At 31.4% G+C, this 24,272-nt stretch overlaps 1 protein-coding gene across 1 annotated transcript in view; it reads right to left on the bottom strand.

Annotated features, from left to right (window-relative positions):
- LOC145274690 (uncharacterized) overlaps positions 1-24,272 on the bottom strand; it is a 98,242-nt gene that overhangs the window by 40,480 nt on the left and 33,490 nt on the right. The window contains exon 2 of the mRNA XM_080127475.1: positions 5,607-5,827. Within this exon, the coding sequence (XP_079983601.1) occupies positions 5,607-5,827 (221 nt within the window). The remainder of the gene's footprint in view (positions 1-5,606; positions 5,828-24,272) is intronic.

Here is a 24,272-nt window from a genome sequence, read left to right as displayed (position 1 = left end):
CGGACGACATGCTTTTAAACCAGCTCTCTTCAAAACTCTACCAACTGTATGTCGAGATACATTCACTCCAGAGGTGCTCTGTTCATCAACAATCTCCCCAACAGAGATCCTTGGGTTTTGTTTTACTTGTGGAACAATTTTCCGTTCATCTCTTGGGGAAAGAATCCTTTTTCTCCCTCTACCCTCTAAACTCATAACGTGGCCTTGCGATTTGAACTTGTTTATTATGGCTCTAACAGTGGATTTGGGAAGGTTTAGCTTCTTTGAAATCTTATCATAGCCCTCCCCATTGGTATGGCATGCTACAACAAGCTTCCTGACGTCTTCGCTGTGTTCCTTAGTTTTAACCATGGCGATTGAAAATTATAATTTAGTCACTTATAATAGTTTAAATAAATCGCTATCTAAAAATTATCTGAAAAAAATTATTCACTGAATTAGCGTTAAACAAGCATAATATGGCTATAAAAAAGTTCAGAAAGCACGTAAACCGGAAATTGATTGATATTATACTGATACTAAAAGAAAAACAAAGCCGTGCCAATAATTTTGAACAAGGGTTTTTTGCAATTATGTTTGTTGTTCCTTTGTTATTTATTTTTTCTAAAATCCGATTGCTGCATCGGAAAGGCCAGTTAAAAATACATAATATACTTTGTTATTTTCTTTAATTTAATTCCTTTTTTAGAATTTATTAGACAAAATTTAACTTTTATTTTACCGTGCCAATAAATATGATCATCACTGTACGTATCAAGCTGGCCTAATAGTTACCGTACTTGACTCATTGTCTATATGTTTTGGTTTCGATCTCAACTGGACTATTTTTGTTACTTGCACTAAGTTGACATAAAAACATAATATTTGCATGCACACGTCTCAATTTCTTTCTAGTTTGTCTTTTACTTAATTGCTTTAAATATATTGAACGTTACGTTTAATACCTACGGCATTTCTATTCATAATAAATAGGAATTCTGCATTACAAAAAAAATTGATATTCGTACGTATTTTACGACTGGGCAGCCCTGGGCATCTTGTTAATTATATATATATATATATATATATATATATATATATATATGTATATATATATATATATATATATATATATATATATATATGTGTGTGTGTGTGTGTGTATGTGTGTGTGTGTATGTGTACTTGTCCACCCGTTGAAAGTGTAAGATGAAAAATGTACAAAATAAAAAATTATTTTAAGATTATATTGTCTTATTGTTTTAGAAAACATTTTTTGAAGTGATAAGTGAAAAAAAATAAATCCAGGAAGCCTCCAGAGTACTACCGCAAGCACTAATTAAAATTAAGGAATCCCTACAAAAAGCACTACTTAAACCAAGTGTCTACTTTGAAGGGAAAATATTTTAAAGTAAAGCTCCCCACCAAAAAAAAAAAAAAATTTCTAGAATAAACAGGACCGTTACTAAAAGCAGTAAATATTGTTATAAATATTATTATAACTATATATGGTATATTTTATTTTTATTTAAATCAGTCTTTTTTAACACCAGTTAAATTACACTTATTTTTTAAGGAAAACACATTAAAGTAAGTTAAAACAAACAATAATGTTGACCTTGTGTATGCTTTGAATATCAGCAATGACTTTTAATATCGGACTTAAGACAGGGCGGCCAGGTAAGTAAACAATTTTTTTAAAACCGGAAGTAAGAAACTGATGGACGGTTTAAATGCTCAAGCAAGCAAGCTGATCTGAGTTTCATATATATATATATATATATATATATATATATATATATATATATATATATATATGATTAGTTTTTTTGGAAAAAGAATTCCAGCAGAGTGCTCAATTAAAAGGAAAATCCAAATTTTAAGAGCGTACTTATATTTTGTGTACAGAAAGTTGTTAGTTGAGACAGGTCATTGGTACCGTCGGTTTCAAGCCCGATAATAAGGCCCGTTTAAGGTATCCTTATCAAGCTCTCTTCAGCCAATATTCGTCTATCTTATAACCGGAAGTGTGAAGTATATATACCTCGCGAATCCACGTTCAAATCTCGTTTTGTTTAATCCCCCCCCCTTTTTTTTTTTTTTTTATCTATCATATATATATATATATATATATATATATATATATATATATATATATATATATATATATATATATATATATATATATATCGGGTAATGTAATACCTAATTTTCAACTTTGAATTATTTAAATTTAAGATCTAATTTCGAAAAAATGTTTTTTTTATATGAATCGATTTTAATTTGAACCCCATTTAATTTTAAAATCTCTTTCCTTATGTATAAAAACTTAAATATCTGTATTGGTATCGGTTAAAAACTTAAAAAATTCGTTTAATTATATCGAACATTTAAAAATATCCAAAAATACGTTTAAAGTTTTAAAAAATATATTTTTTTTAATTATATCGAATCACGTTTAAAAATTTCGAAATACGTTTAAAAATTATTTTTTAAAAACCCAAATCTTTCAAGGTTTGGGGAAGTGAGTATTTATCTATCCTAAGTGATTTCCCTAGTTTATTAACATTATTATATTTTTCTATAGTTTTAAATTCGAAATAGATTATAAATTACATTTATAAAATATAATATATATATATATATATGACATTAATTAAAAATCTATAATATAATTGCGATTAAAATCCAAGTTTACCGACTAATTATTTATGTATTTACAACTTTTTTCCTTATATATATATATATATATATATAAAAACAACATCTAAGTGTTGTTCTTTTCATTGATCCAATTTATTAGGAGACCCTTCCTTCTATGTATGCAACTTTTCAAAGCTTCACTCCTCACATTTAAACATTTTATTTTTGGGTCATGAATGGACCGGAGGATGTAGTATTTCTCTGCGTTACAGAGTGAGCATTGACTTAATTCCGGGACGTAGGCTGGTCTATGCTCTATTTTTCTCCATTTTATGGAAAAGGGTGTATTTTTTTCTTTGAGCTCCCACACGCGGGTAGCTAATGCTGTATTCATCCTTGTTTTAGCTCTAAAGGAGCTCATATGTGCATAATATCTTTGTTTAAATTGGCCTTTTGTCATACCTATATATATTTCCGGTATATTTGTGGATTGTTCCGTTACTGTGGCCTCATAGACAAGGGATTCAGCTTTACAATTACCCTCCAATGGACAGCTATTTTGGTCCTGCAAGAGCAGCCTGCGTTATCTATCTTTTTTGGTTCTTTGGATATTATCGACTTTATTGATGGAGCTGTCGAGTAACTAACTTTCACCGTGTTTCTATTAAAAAGTTTATGTAGTCTATGTGTTCTTGGAAAATGTTTGTCTAGAAGGCTAAGAAAACAATGCCCTACTCTAGTTTTAGTGTTCAATGAAAACGGAGGTAAGAACCAGATTATTTTCCGTTTCCTCTTTCGTTTTATATTTTCTTTATTCTGGGTTTGTTGGAATTTTATGTTTTCATTGAACCCACTTTGATGCAGTGCGTCATTATAATATGGTGCTGCTTTCTCGAACACTTCAGCGTTCGAAGAAAGCCGTGAAATCCTTTGGCTAATGTTCGCTACCATATTTTTAAACACTGTGGGTGGGTGGCATGAACCCTTATTTATATACATGAGTTTTTCATTTAGTTTGTGAAAGGGTTTGTGTATTTTCTTCTCGAGATCTAGAGTGGCATCTAAAAAATCTACTCTATCTAAATTTGTCTGTATTATTATTTTAAAGCCTAGTTCCTGAAAAAATTCAGTTAGGTCTTTTCTAAGCCTGTCTAGTGCACATCCATTGTAGTCACGCGATAGGCAAAGTCCATCATCTCTATATAATCCAAAAAAGTGATCTGGGAATTTATATTTCATGGTCTCCAGTAGAAAAAGTCCAACCAGATCGCAGATATCAGCACTGTCATACGCCCCCATCGCGACGTCAAAGGGGTCTTCGGGGTTTGATTTTTTGACCCACGTTTTATCGTCAAAAAATAAAAGGGTCTGTCGAGCTTGCATGATTGTTTCCTTATCGAGCTCACTTATCTTTCTATATTTTGATGCGAAGATCAACGATTTTTCTAGGATTTCCTTAGTGATTGAAGGGTAAAAATCGACGATATCCAGTTGTGTAAACTTACATTTGTGTGGTTCAGTTATGTTTTTAAACCAGTCCAGTACCGCGCTAGTGTCTGCCCACAAATTAAGATTTGATTTTCTTTTTATCTCTTTTACTATTTCTCTAAGTATAGACTTGCTAGCTAGACCGATTTCGCTTTTAGCCGGGTTTATTAACCTGCAGGTTGGCCTATTATTAAAATTTTCCTTGTGGTCTTTTAAAGTTATAAACACATTTTTCTTTGCTAACCTATTTACTCTGTATTCTATACCTAATTTTGTGGCAACTTCTGTAGCCTCTTGGTTAATAGATTTATAAGTATCTTCTCTTGCTACCTGGTATTTTTCTGTAATTGAGTTTAGTACAAGTTGTATATATATATATCCTTAAGAAGCTATTTGGATAAAAATGTAAAAATAAAAATAAAGTATGCAATTTAAATTCCCGGTAAAAAATATAAAAAAAAACATAATTTAACCTATCGCAGATTGAGCACTTGCGACTTCTAAAATGTCTACAATTACAAAAGAGAATTCAACTATATACGGATCAAAGAAAGTTCAATAAAATTGTTAAATAGAAATAGACTTAGCACTTGCATAAGTCGACTTCTAAAAAGTCTACAATTATAAAATAGAATTCAAGTATATGAGGGTGAAAAAAGAAAACCTTAGCTAAAATTGTTAAGGAGAAAACAAGGATCATTAGCTGCCTATCATGTAGCTGTTTCGGAGATTTAAAATTATGTAGTTTGCTTGAAGCATTGTGTGGGATAGGTGTGTAAAAGAGATTTAGAAGGCTGTCACAATGCGAGGAATGAATTATAGTTGCTGTTGGTAAGAGGAGACGAGAACAAGTGGCGATTTACAAATCAATAAGTACATATATATATATTTATATATATATATATTTATTCAGTTGTATGGTAAAATGTCTTACTTGTAAGTCTATGCGACGTATTCCATTATTAATTTCGGAAAAAATGTCCCTTTTCAAATGGTGTGCGTAACAGGTCGATTCAAAGCATGCTGGATGAAGGCCCGGAAGTTATATATATATATATATATATATATATATATATATATATATATATATATATATATATATATATATATATATATATATAACCTTTTTCTTAGGCGGATTTAAAATATGCCCCATCACCCCTGCAATGACTTCTATTTTTATTATTAATACCTTTTCTAAGATAAAATAGAAATTATAAATATGCCTTTTTTTAATGACAATACGTCTTTCCCCAAGTAGTATCCCATTGATTCATGTAAAACAGTATTTCCTAAATTAAACGTTCTATTTCACAAGTTAATTATACTATTGTTAGATCAACTAAAACATTTAATATCTAATAAACTTACTTTTAACTGGTCAATTCTTTAAATACAAGAAGATATACCTAATTTCCGTGATAGCAGATGAAGTAATCTCCAAGACTTTCGTAATATTTTCTTTACTAAATGATCCGCGTAATTTGCTTACTTACCTTTCAGTAAATGTCATTTGAGCCAGTTGTTTGGTGCTTATCCAGAGAACGTAGATAACCTTCGAATAGCAGAAGCTCATCACTGCTGTGGGGAGGGCGAACATTATAAGGAATTGGTAAATGCAGTAGATGAGTCTTTCAGAGGAAGAGACGGCTGAGTCAGCACAGAAGGTCACCACCACTTCGGTTTCATTGTTGTAAAATACATGTGACTCCGTGTTCTGTTAGAAAGAAAAAAATAAAAACAAAGTAATTATGTCATATAATGCGAACAAAGATAGAAGTGCTTTAAATCGGTGGAAATTTGTCAGACTAGCGTAGATGCAAATGTAAAATGAAACAATATCCGATTGACTTTCGAATGTAAATTCACCGAGCATACAAACAAAGAATAATTTAATAGATATAATATATACGGAAGGAAGAACAAAGATGAACAAAGTCTCTTTACTTTTGGACCAGTAGACAAATCACTAGAATACATATGTTATCTCTCGTCTTAGACCTAAACCAAATACACACCAACAAAGATAAACTTGAATGTAGCAAAAAAAAACTACTTTATTAAAATTGAATCTAAGGAACATTTTAACACACACACACACACACACACACCCACACACCCACACACACACACACACACACATATATATATATATATATATATATATACATATACATATATATATATATATTCAGTGGCCGCCGAATGAATTTGGGTCTTGCTAATGAAGTCAGAGATGGCTTCGTTGCCGGTTTCGAATCTATCGACCGGTGTTAATCGTGAATCTGCACTGATGATTCCCAGTGGGATGAAACACTTGTGTGTGTACGTATTAACTAATTATTATAGTAAATAATTATGTCAGCCCCTTTAAAAACTCGTTTCTTATCGTTGAGCACTTTACAGTTGAAATGAAGTCGGTCAATTTAGCTTGCACGTGCAGATAATCATATAATTATTAAATCACTGTGACAGACGTAAAAACATTTAAACATCTTATCACATAATAATATTTAAAGTAAACCTTCTTAATAAACGGAAAGAAGCAATTCAAAATTGTTTACATTGATCTAAGTATATATTGTCTCGACTAAAACCTAATTAGAAACATAGATTAAGTTAAATTGAACTAACAAAGCATGGAAAATTTAATTTTATTTATAGAGATTAATATATAAAATAAAAATAGATATTAATATATCAAAAATATATTATTAGCATATAAAGTTAAATAAAATGGAAAGAGTAAATCGCAATAATCAAAATAAATAAACTAAATGTAATAACATAATAATAACACGAATTACCATTAGTTATAACCATATATATATTAGGATAAATTAGAAAAGAAAATATGATTATCACTTTTACATAATATAGTGTTTAACTTAATACTGATAATTTGGTTCCAATAACTGTAATCTATAATTGTTTGTGATTGATTAATTGATTATTAAATTAGTATATGGACTAGAAGTAACTCATAATGTTCTAATAATTTGCTTAATTGCAATATTTGGAATGATACATATTAGTTTAAAAAAGTTTTTAAATAACAATTTTTAAAATTAATTTTTTTTTTTACATTAAATAAACAAATCTAAAATAAATAAAACAATATTTTAATAATAAATTTAATAAAAAGTAAATGGAAAGGGGGTGGGCATTAGATGTTGTGTTGTATTGACAAAAGCAGAATTAAATTTTCTAATGTTAATTTAAAATTCGTTTAATTAGTTGAAATATGATAGACATAGATCAAAGCACATCTTGGCTTACGTATAACTTGTTGAAAAGTATATATAAGGTGATATATATTAAACTATCATGATATGATAATGTAGCATTTTCGTTATGGAAATAAATATATTAAATAAAATATTAAATTAGTTAACAAAGTAAAATAAAATGATAACAGGAAGCCAGGATTTCGGACACAAGGCCAGCTGAGCGACTGTTCCAATTTTTCAGACAGTGCTCAATTTCTTAAAGGAGCTGCAATAATTATACTTTACAAATAATTATTTTTATACAGACAGACACTAATGTCTCATGTTTACGTTGCAGGAGATGACGATAAACCCTCGACGAAGCCACCTTTGATCCCATTAGAAAGGAAGGTACACCAGGACCACCGTTCATGATCAAGATAAAAATATTATATAAACATTTAAAATTGCCTACATAAATTCAGTTATGTTTCAGTAACTATGCATTTAATCACGCAAATATTTAATGAACAAAATTACATCCAAAAGACTTAGATGTAGAAACATTGGACATTCAGTAACAGCCGCTATTAAAGAGCCGAAACATCGCTCAGCTTGAATTCATAACGCTAAATGTTTAAACAGCTTACATATATACATGCATACATACATACACATATATATAGATATATATGTGTGTGTGTGTGTATTTGTGTGTGTGTGAAATAATACTTAAAGATATCTGAACCCTTCAAAAGAATAAAATTAACAAAGCAAATATCCGAGTGTTATTGAATCAATAATAAATAAATAGATTGCCAAAGTTTATTTATAAACAAGGAAACTTGACAGCAACATGTTTAGATTCTAATGAAATTATATTTTATTATCGCACATTATTTCTATTCAATCTAACGTCATGAAATTTTCACATCTGCAAAGCAATATAATGACAAAACTTATTTTATTTCTATTTTTTTTCCTTCCAAAGATAAGCCTTTTAAATTCTCCGCACGATGTCATTGTAAATATCCTCAGGCTTATGCCTACATACATATATAATTAAATCTTCAAAACATTTTCGGTACTAGGAAACACAGGATTCTTGGATTTACGATTGTTTGGTCATTTTCGTAATCTCTTTATGGATACTTGCGGATAATAATTATTTCAAAATGTTATTTTTGGAAATGTCGGCTTAAAATGTTTCAGCAAAAATGGTTTAAATAAAAATAATAAGACGCAAAAGAAGAAGAGCAAGAAGAGCAAGAAAAAGTAAGATGATGATGATGATGATGACGATGATGACAGATGTTCGAAAGTATAATGGCTAGAAACAAGTTGCAATATCACAGCGAAAGAATTTGTCCGAATTCTCAATATACCTATGTATAATATAAACCTGCTGAAAGAGAAACCAAAACAACACAATTTTTTTCCTTTGGCCCTTCAGTTTTATTTTATAGTCTCCCCTTTTTTGTTACTTGTTTTTAACCTTGCTTCCATACATTAGGAAAAGAGGCGCTTTTAATAAAACTGCCTACAATTAAGTTCTAAAAATCAGGTCAGTTCACCAATTCATTATTATAAAGTCATCTAGTGTCCATTAATTAATGAAGAAGCTTCCAACGTTTGAACCGATAAATACATTTAAAATGAAAACAAAAGCAACCGTGAAATCGTTTTGTCTGTTATTTGCTTTGATCGTTACAACCTATAACAGATATTGAAGATAGCAGTCCCTTCCCATTCTTAGATGATTTAGTTCCAACTTTCTATTTGAAAGCCCTGTGAATAGAAGACTTCAGGAAGCAGACATCCTAAAATCAACAGAAATGAAAGAGAAGATAAAAAGACAACAACAACAACAACACCACCACCACTAGAAGTAAGTAAATTATATGTTAGAAATTTCAAACGAATTAATGCATTGGCAGTATCAAAAGGAAGATTTCTTGTTCCATTCTTAATCTTAACAAAAAAGTTCTGGTTGGAGTAACTGAGACTAATCACTGCAGCGATACGAAGCAGTGAAGCGAGAAACAAAACAAACAAGAAAAGAAAAAAAAAACAAGAAAAGAAAGGTGGGAAAGGAAACAACTTCATATACGATTTATACGATTCACAAGAGAAGAGACTCACGAAAACACATACACATACCTAAGGAAACCATATTGGAACTGATAGTTGCATAGAGAAATCGGGATTAGAGTATATATAGAAACTAATATAAACAAAACGCAAGTAAATAGCATGTATATAATCCGTGGACAAAGAAACAACCAGATAAATCACATACGTGAACGCAGTCACCTAGCTTCAAAATAATACGACACAAACGCGACTGCGTGGGGAAAGCAGTACTCTGGAGACTATGCGTTTTAAACATGCAGAAGAATGATACAAAGACAAACCGGAAATGGTACCGTAAAACGAACTTCACCAAATCTTGTATGACATTGATGTGCAAACAGATAAACTTATCAAACCATAGTAATTGTCTGTATTATGATGAGATATAGACAGCTGGTCCAGCTTTACAGTAAGCTACCACATATGTACGGTCTCCCCAAGATACACAAAGACGGTATTCCACTCAGACTCATAGTGAGCTGCCGAGGCTCAGCATGCCACCACTGAGCAGGTACCTTGTGGATATAATAAACCCATTAGCAGGTAAGTCAGCAACACATGTTAAGAATTCCACTTCACGGAACTGATCAAGGGAGCACCCATCAGTACAAACCAAATGGTAAGCCTAGATGTGGTTAGCCTGTTCACTAAAGTCCCAACTAGTGAGGCACTAGCAGTAATTCAAGACAAACTAGCTGCGGACCTCTCCATAGAAGAGCGCACATGTGTACCATTGCCAAACTTAATGGAAATGCTGACATTCTGCATAGAAACAACCTACTTCAGAATGGGTACTGACCTATATCGACAAGAGGAGGGACTAGCTATGGGCTCGCTATTATCACCAGTGATGGCGAACATATACATGGAATACTTCGAAGACATGGCCTTAGGTTCAGCTCCCTTAAAGCCCACCATGTGGCTAAGATACGTTGATGACACCTTCATACTCTGGCCCCATCAGGAAGACATCCAGGCTCTCCTAGACCATGTGAACTCAATAAGACCATCGATACAGTTCACAATAGAGAAAGAAAAAGATAACCAACTGGCCTTCCTTGATATACTCATATCACGCACAGAGCATGGGTTTAAGACATCCGTATATCGCAAGCCTACCTTCACCGGACAATACCTAAACTTCAACTCCCATCACCCATACAGTATCAAACATGGAATCGCACGCTGCTTACAACATCGAGCAGAGACAATAAGTAGCGACAGCATTACATACCACCAAGAAATGGTCAGGTTGAAGAATACCCTCCGTCGTAACAACTACCCCGATAGCATACTATCCACCAGACGTGTTAATAGTATAAGAGAGGAGAATGAAACCCAAAAACCTCCAACAGTCTGCCTACCATACATACGAGGCATCTCCGAAAAGATTCAGAGAATATGTGCCCCCTACAACATCAGGACGGTATTCAAAAGCGAGTCAACACTCAGACGACACCTTGTACGAGTGAAGCCCCGCATGGATGAGAACATGACCAAAAACTGCATATACTCCATCCCATGCAGTTGCAGAAAGGTTTACAAGGGTGAAACATTCCGCCCCCTTAAAGTAAGGGTGGAAGAACACCGAAAAGCGGTAACTAAAGGGGAGACGGAAAAATCGGGTATAGCCAACCATGTCTGGATAGAGAGGGGGGATCATCGCCCCCTATGGGATGAAGTAAAAATAATAAACAGAGAGACCCACTGGAAAGTGAGAAAACTTAAAGAAACAGCTCACATGCTCGGACATTACAACCTACTGAGCAAACCAAGCATAGAGCTGAATGCAATTTTGACACCTCTGATACAGAGAGAAAACCTTTAATAACAACATAGGTTTAACATTAACAAAAACCAACTAAGAATGGTCCTAGTGACATATGGCCGAGTGGTCCTGGACGTTGTATCAAAGTTTACAGTTACCCAAAGTCAATCCTGAACGAAAGCATTGAAAAAGTAACATTGAAAAATAGAGAATCAGCAACTATGTCCCAAAGCCTAGCTGGAGTCCGAACACGGTACCCCCGTAATAATAATAAAGGGTTGGGTTCGAGACTCCTAACAAACCGTTCACCTGACGAAGGCCGGAGGGCAAAACGGCCGAAACGTTGTGACAATAACAACCAAGATGAGGAAGTCAGTCCGACAATCACAATCAATTATCCAAGCAAGTAGACGTGCTATCAAAAAAAAAAAAAACCTACCAAACCGTTGATTTTGTTGTCTTAGCAAGTCACAGCGTAAACATCAAGGAAAACACAAGATAGAATATGAAAGAAGGCAATGTAATACCAAAATTTTTTAAATAAATACAAAAATACTTCTAGGTCAGAAAATATATTAAAAAGTAAAAAAATGGAAGTACCCCCTTAACAATTAACGCAATTGTTAAACTTAAAAACAGCGTTCAGAACAAAGTTTAAACATAACGGCCGCTTGAGTCAAACCAAACTCGACAGCATAGAGAATGGATGCCCATTTCCACCCCTGAAGATGAAAGATGCTCTCGAAACATTATAGGAACAAATGCCATGAACAGTTGTAAAATACTATCTATAATAAGTAAATAAATAAAATAAATTATTATTATTATTATTATTATTATTATTATTATTATTATTAATAATAATAATAATAATAATAATAATAATAATAATAATCTATTTATTTACCTCCTTACAACGACTGTATAATAACTGTATTGAAAAGTGTTCAAAAACAGCTGTTATCCGTTAAACAATGCTTCAGGCACACCGCGACATCCTTTTAATATATTTTTATAATGGAATGACCAAGCACCCCTCCGCACAATAATATACATATAATGCAGAAATAATGCTCCGGGAATCAAAGTGTTCCAATGTACTGAGAGAGACAGACTCTCTCTTTTTATCTCCTTTGTAAATAAACTTTTGTATCAACCATCAGAGAATGTCATATGTTGTGATTATCTAAAGAAAGATATATCGTTTGGCGACAAAAGATGAGCGTATATTTTGGAAATGGAGAAATTCTTTCGAAGAAGAACTCCAAAGGAAAATAAATTCAACTTAATTCGGGAACGCAGGTGGTCGAAAGAAAAATAAAATTGTGGAGTCTGAACGAAGTTCTAAAAACTTAAAAGATGAAATAATTCAACTGAAAAAGAACATTTTAAAAAGAATACGAAACAAAACGACAACACAAAACTAAACACACACAAAAAGTAAGCAATTGTTTTTTTTCTAAAGAAAAAAATGTTATTCAGTCCGTTTATTTTCATACTGAAAAAAAATGGAAAGAAAAATATTTCTTCTATTGCTAATCTATTTAAAATTTATTTTCCTCTAATAAGAAAAATAAATAAGGATAAATAAGACTTCAAAAAATGACATGTTCTTATGCAGAGTCGCTGTTGTATTTTCTCCTCCAAATGTTTTCTAAATTGTTATGAAAAAATAGGTGCCTTTTTAAACAAATTCAACAAACGAAACAGACGCAAATGTAATATTTACAAGAGTAACAATTAAAACAAAGTGAATTATTACAAGAAAATAACAAATATACAAATTTCATTCTCCCAAAGTAACCTGAAGATATTTCTTTTAAGGAAACGGTAGATATATTATCGATAATTTTCGGGGAGCGGGATAGTTTAGTTTATACGACTCATAAGTGCCTAAATATTGTGAAACATGTGGAGGAGGATTTTATTGCTTATGCAGTAAAAATAAATGTCCGATATGAATTATTCAGGATAGAAAACCTCAACGAAGATATGTTTAAATGTTTAATATTTGTTCAGGGTTTAAGAGCCGCTAACGATAAAGAGATTCGTTCAAGGATATTATCAATCATGAATCTAGACTTTGAAATACCATTACAAAAGGTTACGGAAAGGTGTCAAAAGCTGTTGAATTTAACACAGGACAATACAAGTATTGAAGAAAAGGTATTGCTAAAGTACAAAGGGTTAAACATCATGTCGACTATTAAAAAGTACTGTACAACATGTGGAGGGGGGAAAACAAAACAAAACAGTATTATTTTAAAAATAAAATATGCTATGAGGGCGGACATAAAGGTCACAAATTATCGATATGCAAAAAGAAAAAAAAACTGTAAGCCTGAAAGAATGAATACCACCGGATCTGAAAAAAAAGTCCATGAATTGTAATAAAATAAAATAAATTGATATCAAAAGTAATGGCTGCAAAGTAAACTGTCCTTTGGATACTGGGAGTAATATATCCTTAATTGATGAAGTAACTTGGAAGAAAATTGAATATCCAGTTACAAAATACGGAAAAAATTGTCAGCGGGTGTTTCTGAAAATACACTAAAATTCAAAGGTGAATTTTATACAAATGTGACACTGAATAAAAATACAGTAAAGATGAAAATTTATCTCATATCAGGAAAAATTCTAATTTATTTTATGATATTATTCAATTTTTGGGAGACACCCATAAACTCGTTTTAAAGAAAAGTAAATGTAGCAGAAAAATTTATTAAGGATTCAAAAAAGGATTTTAAAAATGTATTTTCTTTGGGACGGGGTTGTTGCACTAAATTTGAAGTGAAATTTGAACTGAAAGACAATACTAAACTGGTGTTCAAACCTAACAGGAAGGTCGTATTTTCTTCACTGGAAAGTAGATGAAGAACTAAAGAGACTGGAAGAAAATTGAGTAATTGAAAAGGTGGACTACTCTGAATGAGCATCACACACAGTATATGTAAAAAATAAAAATAAAAAGATCAGGGTCTGTGCAGATTTCTCCACTGGACTAAATGATTGCTTAAAATGTCGTAACTATCCGCTCCGTACACCGAAGAAAATGTTCTCTAAGTGTAATGGGGGAAAAGTTTTCTAAAAAATTGATTCATCAGAGGCATATTTGCAGGTTAATGTCCAGGTATATTGTTCAAAATACCTGACGATAAATATCCATAAAGGATTTCTTGTCCTAAAACGGTAGGCTTTTGAGTTGAAACTATCCCTCAATTTATTCCAAAAAATTATAGATACCATGTTAGCAGGCGTAGATTTTGCAGTTGCTTACTTAGACGATGTTCTTATAAGAAGCAAGAATGTTTAAGAACATAAAATCCATATTCGTGATTTATTCGAGAGTACAGCTAGAAATCTCAAGGTACTCCAACAGAAGAAGCCCTCAAAAAATTCCTACACGTGTATAGGATTACATCTAATCTTAACACTCTAACAGCGGCCTCACCAGCGGAAACTGTATTTGCACGAAAGGTGAGATCCGTTTTTGACAAACTCTTACCAAAACAGTCAAGACCAAAACAGTCAAACGTGACCACTTGAGAAAGTTCTTGCGGTTTTTAACTTTTAAATTCAGATGAATATATCTCGGCTCAACAAAAATTTATTGATCGAAATAAGCACATCAGAATCAACACAATTTTGTAAACGCAAATAAGTGTATTTTTTTACCAGTAACGTAAAAACTGTTGCGTTCTTGTAGCGATGAAGTCACTGAAGGCGCTTCTGATATCGCTTATGTTTTGGGAGCATTTCTCATGCAGAAATTTGTTGAGATGCTTGAAAAAGTAGTAATCGGTTGGTGAGATGGTTGAAGAGTATGGTGGACGAGGAAGAGTTTTGTAGCCGAATATCGTATGTTTATTAACTTACCGTCGTGGAGTAGAATTGGACCGTTTCTGTTGAATAATGCTGAGTGTTGTTGACGAAGTTTCTGGTTTATTTCATCCATTTGTTGACAGTACTTGTTCCCCGTAATGATTTCGCTTGCATTAATAAAATGTAATAGACGTGACTGGTTGCATACCACTAAACACTCAACACGACCTTTTGTTGGTTCAACTCTTGCTTCGGGAAGTGTCATGGAGCGTTGTCGGTGTCTAACCACTGAGATGAGTGTCGTCGGTCGTAAAATACACACTTTTCATCGCAATTAACAGCCCGCTCGGGAAACGGGTCGTTCTTGTTTCGTAAAAGAAGGGAAGATGACATTTCATAACGGCATTTTTTTGGTTGTCGTCCAATTCGTGAGGCACCACTTTATAAAGTTTTTTTGTTTTTCCAATGTCTCTCAATGGTTGGAAATCGTCGTATACGTTACATCTAAGCAATTTCCCGAACAGTTTTGCGTGGTTTGGCTTCGATTAAGGCTCTTAATTGATCATGGTCTACATCTGATAGTCGACCAATACGTTCATCATCTTCAAGACCCCAGTTCTGCCACTAAAGTTTTTAACCAACCATTACGCTGTGCGTTCAGTAGTAGTTAAAAAATTACGTTGATATCGAAAGTTTTTTTCAGCAGATTTTTGGCCTATCTTGAATTGAAATTAAAAATTGTGAGAATTTACTTTTTCTATCTTCTATTTAACGTTATGCAAAGAAGGCATAATTATTTTAAAAGGATTGTAATTTAAAGGATTACATAGAGCGAAACACTCTCTGTAAAATGATAGATAAAGTAAAGGCATTATAACGAACACCTTTTTGAAAATACATCATTTGAAATAAAAATTAAAAATTCCTCAAGAACTTTCTTCTCAACCTAATACATGATATATATATATATATATATATATATATATATATATATATATATATATATATATATATATATATATATATATATAATAACATTTCAGCCCGGCGTTGCCCGGGGGTTTGAATGTGTATGTTGAGCAAAAATAAAAAAAGTGGAAGTTTTCAGGTTAGATCCATGTCCAAGGAACCTATATCTAAAAATTTCAAGTGTTTAGACCCAAATTGTCTGAAGAATTGTGTAGAGTTCTCAAAGGTAAAATAGTTTAACTTTGACCCCCTTAACAGCCAAATTTCTGGCCGAATACCGATCAAATAGATGTTCCTTAATCTCAGTAACATGTATATCAAATTTTGAGTCTGTAGACTAAAAATTGATAGAGTTATTGCGTAGGGAAATGTACACAGACACGCAGACAGACACACATACACATACAGTTTTCAGTTTTATATATATATATATATATATATATATATATATATATATATATATATATATATATATATGTTTGTATGCAAATTTTTTTGATATCCCTGTTTTTTTTTTATTTTACTTCAGTCAAAGTTCTCAGAAATCAAGGGGCCCACAACCTGGGGCTAACACTTGAAATCTATATGAGATACATAGATATTCGAATGTTCCATTCAAGTTTTTTTTCTCTCCAACACTGAGTTTGTAAAGAAATTGAGAAGATAATCTTCCTCTCCCCAATTAACCATTTTCATACGTATATCATTAATTTTGGTCTCTTGGTCTTACTAGATTTAAGGACAAGAATTTATATAGTCTGGTGGAGTATCAAACTTCATGCTATTACTTGAGGTAACATCACTTGGAGAAGGTGCACCATTCCTCGTAAAAGCTAATGTGGGTTAGCCATAGTGATGAGATCTTATTTGGGCAGCGAATACTATGTGATTTTGAATATTTGGTCAGGGTTTACTTCTATGGAAAAAGTATCCTCATGCCAGGTTGTTCTGACAAACCCCTGTACAGAGAGACCTTAGACACTCGAGGACTGTGTCTAATCACATATGCGTATTCGTGTGTTCCATAAAATACATTACTTAATTAAGTATAAATGATAAAATTGATAAATAAAAAAAAACAGACATCAGTTTTGACAAAAAACCGTATTTCCAGTTCATTTTTTTTTTTTTTTTTTTTTTTTTAATTACATTTTCACCCCAAACAAGGCAAATTGCCACTTTGGTGTAGGGGGCTACTATCAGGGGCAACAACTACTGGGGTACTATGTAGGGATTTGGGCAGCAATAATTGATTTTTCCATGTGAAAGCTAACTTTATATGAGTTAATATCTGATCAAAATCGCACATATCCCTAGAGTTTTGGAAAACTGGCAGCTGCATTCTGTGATTAATCTTTTTATTTATGTGTTAGTTCTCTTTACACGTGAAACAGAATATCTTTCCGTGAGCAGATTTCAATACGACGCCAACTTTTTAAATGTAATATCAACAGAAACTTAATGGAGGCAGTGGCAAAATTTAATTTGAAAGTTGAAAACCTGACTCCGATTGAACAACGTGGATTCATTTTTAATCAATAAGCAGAAATATTCTGGTTGCATAGTTCCTTTATAAACCTGTAATAAATCAAATACGTTCATACGTTCACATCAAAAGGACAAAGAAAAGCTCTCTGCCACTGACTTTCTCTCTCTCTCTCTCTCTCTGTATATAAATATATATATATAATATAACTACTTCATTTACTCACATAAAATTAATATACGAAAGTATAAATTTATGCGTAAACTTTAAGTATTTACTTATAAAGTGCTCAATACATAGGTAGAGCTAGTTAGAAATTTATAAAATATATATGGCGATTAAGCTACACTGAATATTCCGCGTTTCGTCCACTCTATGATTGTTCAGGCTTATGCGCGAATTTTGTGGTTGTCTGTCGTTTTTATATACGCACCTTCTATTGAGATTTTAGTTAGCCAATCAGCTTTCTAGCATCCACCGCGCCCTTCTTATCAGCTAATAAACATGCACTTACAGGACAAAGGCCATTTGACCTCTTGTTGACCTGATTCTTTGTGTGTGTTCTATTTAGCCTGAATATCTAGTGTCTTGACCTATTTTAAATCTAGGTTAGTTTTTTTATGTTAGTTTATATATATATATATATATATATATACACATACTTATATATGTATGATAGTTTATGTATATGCATGTTTATTTATTTTATTTATTTATTTGTTTATTTTCTATTGTTTTTGTTAGTTTTAAAGTTATTTTGTATCTCTATCCTAGAGTAACTTTTATCCTGTGAACACAGTTGTTCGCTATTTCTCTCCTACAGTTTAATAGATGTTGGGGTTCTTTAAAGTACAGGATAGCAAATTTTTCATGAAGGCATAATCTACATGGGTCATCTAGATCTCTACAGGTGTTTGCTTGTCTTACTATTTTACTACCGGCAAAAATTTAGAGATGATAATTAAAGCACATAATAACAAAATATTAAATAAAAACAATGGAAACAACAGCAAAATAAACAATAAAAAAGTAGACACCATGACAAAAATAAAACTAACACAAAAACCACACATGTAACTAGCAGAAATAATAATAATAATAATAATAATAATAATAATAATAATAATAATAAACAACCAACTCCGGACAACAACAACCATACTAGAAATAAAAATAAAAATTCTAATAACGAACAAGATAAATGCAACTGTAGATACCGCACATTTTACCCACTTCAAAATAAATCTCTTAACAAAAGCATAGTTTACCAGGCCACAATATTCGAGAATGAAAACCCGAATAACAAGAAATATTACGTAGGTATGACTTAGATTTCAAAACTTGATACTATGACCACAAAAGTACATTCAACAATAAAAAAACACCGTATGAAAACAAAGCTAGCAAATGAATACTGGGAACTCAAGGAAAGCGGCCATTCGTTTCAAGTGGCATTTCTAAAATCTCTGAACAAAATGAATATAGTATTATTACTGTTCCTACTTTTTCAGAATATAAAAGAATAATTTTAATAAGCCCGAAGCTATTTTATCTAAAACAACATTATTATTATTTTATTTTTTCCATAAGCATTAAATTTAACTTGAAAATCCTTGCAAAAAAAAGAAGAGTTTTGTAGTTTTATTTTTATATATATTAAAAACATTGACAGCTTTATTTTAAAAGTACTCGCGGAGAATAAGGATCGGAATTCTTCAAGATATTGTATACATTTAAGTAACTATTTAATAAAAACATACCATAAACACATAATTCCGTCGTCTGCATAAATATCTTTAAAATAAATACAAATTTTAATGATTTTTTTAAACATTAACACATAATTAGAATTATTCAGTAGTGTGTTGGTTTCGTACTGCGTTTTATTTTCAGCCAGCTTCCGTTTTTACATAAAACTATTCTAAACTCCATTTTTTCTAATTTTCAAATGTTATTTATTAATAAATTAATGTTATTATGAATAGTTAACAACCCTACTCCTTCATGTTAAGAACAGCTTTCTAAATAATAACATTATTTCATCTCGGTCAGTTAACCAAAAATATTATTTATGTAGCAGTTTCACCTAACAATTCACAAACCACAAGGGTAAGTGACCCAAAGCACGAAGTATTTTATATCCGGAACTTACTTCGGCCTAACGCCGTTTTCTGCTAACCCCTAGGCGGGAGTATTTTCGTTACATATTATTATTATTATTATTATTATTATTACTATTATTATTTACTCACTAGGAGTTCTCACACAGATCAGTATCAAAGTATAATCACTAACAAACAACCGTAGGTGCTACCTCAACAAATCTCCAGATTTCCAGTACTGTCCATCTCTTTCAATAATCTTTAGAAACTGTCTATGGGATGAGTATATATGCTGACGACACCACACTGTATTACACACACGAGGCAAAGCGAATGAACACGGATCCAAGGCAATTGCGGAAACCATAGAGGAATACCTCCAGTCTGTAGTGGAATTGAGACAAAAATAGATGCTCACATTCAATGCTGCCAAGACTAACATCCTTTCCTTTAATACTTATAAGGAACCTTCTCAATCACTAAAAGCAATGGCTAATGATACCTGAAAGTTATTTGTTTGGAATGCCCGTTGGTTTCTAGTAGAATTTTGGTGGCAATAAGTTTTGCCAGGTCCCAGTTTACTTGACACTCATCCAGTGAAGGTCTGGTTACTGCTTTTTCTCTTCAGACTTTCCATAGTTCTGGACACTTCTCGACTCTAAATTTATTATTATTATTATTATTATTATTATTATTATTATTATTATTATTAATATTATTATTATCTATATATTAATTTGCTTGTACGTCGCAAACATTAATTAATGAAACGCGTCATCATCATCGCAAACATTAATTAATATGAATTATCTCCCTTTTATTGTTCAATCTTTATCAGTTTAAATATAGTATAGTATTTTACTTACATTGTTAACGATGTCTTCTGGAACGCTTATGTTTTTTTTTATTCAATAATAAATATATTTTTTTACATTTAACGCTACGAGTTCGTTTTTTTTTATTGTGCCATTTTATCTTTTTTATTATTTTTATTTACTTTTGAGTGAGCCTTACATAAAAAAAATATGTTTAGAAATAAATGTTACAAAAGTCAAGAATAAATCACCAGTCACCATTTGCAAATACACTGAGTAACACAGAGTCAAAACATATTTTACGTCTTGTTCTGTTTTGTTTTTGTTTTACGGCATATCAATCCTTTTTCGTGTTATTTAATGCTGAATCGAGTAATTTTATAACATTTATACAGCTTCACGTTGTTTACATAGTTATTATTTATGGTTTGTTCGTTTTATTTTGCTTCTTTTACAGGCAGTCATCATCTTCTAATGCCCACCGAAGGGCATACATATTTAAATACTATAAAAAATGAACACAACAATTTTTTTAAATATTTGTTTCATTACTTACGATTAAATTTATTTAAATAGATATTTGTATTTGTATTACTGTACACATAGATTCGAAAAAGTTGTCAAAAAACAAATATATAACAAATAAATGTTATCAAAGGCAATATAAGTTACTTTTCTACCTAACTGGATATATTTTTCGTGTTTTTATTCAATGTAACATGTTTATTCAGCTCGAAAACCATACAGATTTTACCGATGTATTGGAACATTCAAGATGGAGTCTGATTCTCTCTTTAACACGGTAAGTTTGGGAAAAGATGTTATAAATAAAAAACGGATAAAATACTGTTAAAACTCGCTCAATACATGTTACTGTGACATAGGTTGACATATATTCGGCGAGTTTTTAATAGTATTTTGCATAGTTTTTTATTTATAACACCTTTTTCCAAACTTACGGTGTTAAAGAGGGTGTGAGACGCCATCTTGAATTTTCGAATACATCGGTAAACACTATTTTTCGAGCTGAATAAACATGTTACATCGAATAAAAACACAAAAAATATATCCAGTTTGGTAGAAAAGTAACTTATCTTGCCTTTGATAACATTTATTTATTTGTTATATATTTGTTTTTTGACAACTTTTTCGAATCTATGTGTACAGTAATACAAACCCAAATATTTATTTCCTATTTAAAGATTTTCAGTATATTTTATTTGACTAAAGAATTTTTCCCTTATTTTTATTACATTGTTAGGTGAAGTTTCAGAATAGTTAAAACCATATTAAACCATATTAAGAATGGCTTTCAGCATGATTCTTACAATAGCGGTATCAAAGATTTTTTTTTCCTTATTTTAAAACAAATTATTAAAAAAAAGATACACGACCATTAAATTTTTTTTCATTAAATCGCTATTTAGGTGAAGGTCCAAAATAAGAATTTAGGAAAACTTGTCCCTTATTGAATAAATATCGATTGAAAACACATTTTATGATCGTTCTTGAAGGAGATATTGTTTTTTTAAAATAGACTATAGCCCCCCATAATATTTTTTACAAATATTTTTACTTGTTTAAGTTTTTTTTTTTTTTTTTTTTAAATAAAATCGCTTTTCTAAGTGTCCGTTTTCTATCTAACTGGCTAAGTTCTTAGTGGCTTCACTTATTTTAAAGCGTTTATTATGTTCATAAACGAGACCGCATATTTTTTTTAAATATTAATATAAAAAGAATTTACTTATTTACTGTTGTTTATAAAAGGGTAAAATCGATTTTTCTACCTCGCGACCGTTGTTTGTTGTTTAATTTATTTGGAATCGTTTATTCGGTAAAGAAAAAAAAACCCACAGAAAACAAACAAAAACATGTCGAGTGTTACATGAGATCGAGAAATAATGTCCGGTATATCACATCTTCTTGGTAATCGCTAAACAATAGAAAATTAAATAAATTACTGAGGGAGATTTGGTTTTAAAAAGAAAATAATAAACTTTAATATTTTTAAAAATATAATTTAGGGGGGGGGGTAAAAACTATATCTCCCTCCGAAAAACAACCAACAAAAAATGAAATTAAAAAGATTCTTGATAAACGATAGCGGAGTTTTCAATAAAATTGATTAATAAATTTATTTAGTGATTACTTTTTCTCTTAATGATTGATTTTAGAATTTTGAAGTACAAATTAAAAAAATTAAAAATGAGTTAACGAGAGATTGTTAGCACATGGCATCTCTCGCGCCAAAAAATATTTCGCTTTTAATTTATTAGTTAATTTTTGCAAAATTTGACAGGACGACAATAAATGTTGATACTTGATAAAATTATAATTTTAAATAACGTATGAGTGTATTTGGTAGGAGAGAAAACAAAAACATAACAACAAAAAAAACTATCATAATTAAAATCCAAAACAAAAAGTAACGAAGAATCGAATAATCGCTCCGTTTTTTATTTTTTGGTTTTGCTTTTTATTATTGTTTTTATGACTCCAAAAAACATCGTTAAAATAAGAACAAAAAAAAAATTGTAATTAACTTTGTATGAACATAATAAACGCTTTAAAATAAGTGAAACCACTAAGAACTTAGCCAGTTAGGTAGAAAACGGACACTTAGAAAAGCGATTTTATTTAAAAAAAACAAAAAAAACATTAAACAAGTAAAAATGTGTTTTTTTAATATTATTGGGGTGCTATAGTCTATTTTGAAAAAAACAATATCTCCTTCAAGAATGATCATAAAATGTGTTTTCAATTGATATTTATTCAATAAGGGACCAGTTTTCCTACCTAGCGAAAGGGGACGAGTTTTCCGGGGTCGAATTTTCCGGGGTCAAGTTTTCCGGGGTTGAGTTTTCCGGGTCGAGTTTTCCCGAGACGAGTTTTCCCGGGACGAGTTTTCCGGGCACCCCAAAATAGTTAACCCTTCTCCCCATAACCGTTTTTTATGCAGTAAAATACTTTGTTTCAATAATTATGGTTTAAATAAATATTTATTCCTTATTAAAAAATTTACAGAATATTTTATTTAACTGAAGAAATATTTATTGTTCATACATATATTTTCCCTTATTTTTTTACATTGTTAAGTGTAGTTTCAGGATAGTTAACCCCCCTCCCCATATTAAGAATGGCTTTCAGCATGATTCTTACAATAGTGCTATCAAAGTTTATTGAGAGCTGCTCAATATTCTGGCTTAATGGATCATTTATCAAGGAATGAAGATGGTTATTCTGGTGTACCAGTTATTCTACCATCTACATTTACAGGAAGCCCTAGGAATCTACAACAGCTTTATCAAGATGCAATGGCAGTTTTCTGTGAACTATTCATTACTCACACGTGTAATCCAAAATGTCCTGAAATATCAAACAACTTGGGGTCATCAGAACTTTCACAAAATCGATGTCAACAATGTCACACAGTTTTTAAAAATTCACAGTCTAACTCCCCAGAACCTGCTGACTGACCACTATTCTCACTCCAAGCAGTTGATCGACGTCCCTGTCACCGCCTCAATCATCACCAGCACTTCCTGACAATATCAACAGCATCAGTTACGATCGCATTGGCCTTCAATAAAAGTTTAAATTAAAGTTCTTTGTTTGTTCTACTTGCTTTCATACATTATTTTTTGTAATATAACAATAAGGAATTTCTTACTGATGTGTTTTAAAAGATTTTAACTACCGTGGAATTTCCACGGGTCCTGCTAGTTATTATTATTATTATTTCTGGTAATTTTAATAGTTATTATTGCTAATATTTTTACTAATAGTTCTATTTTGATTTTCTACATTCTTCATAATTTTTCTTTTTATTCCTTTGATTTATTATTCTCATTAGTA

Source organism: Euprymna scolopes, unplaced genomic scaffold (genome assembly GCF_053919585.1).
Source record: "Euprymna scolopes isolate OS-2025 unplaced genomic scaffold, ASM5391958v1 sca41, whole genome shotgun sequence".
NCBI lineage: Eukaryota > Metazoa > Mollusca > Cephalopoda > Sepiida > Sepiolidae > Euprymna > Euprymna scolopes.
The sequence above is the reverse complement of the archived record's forward strand: the minus strand, read 5'-3'. Positions and strand labels throughout refer to the sequence as shown.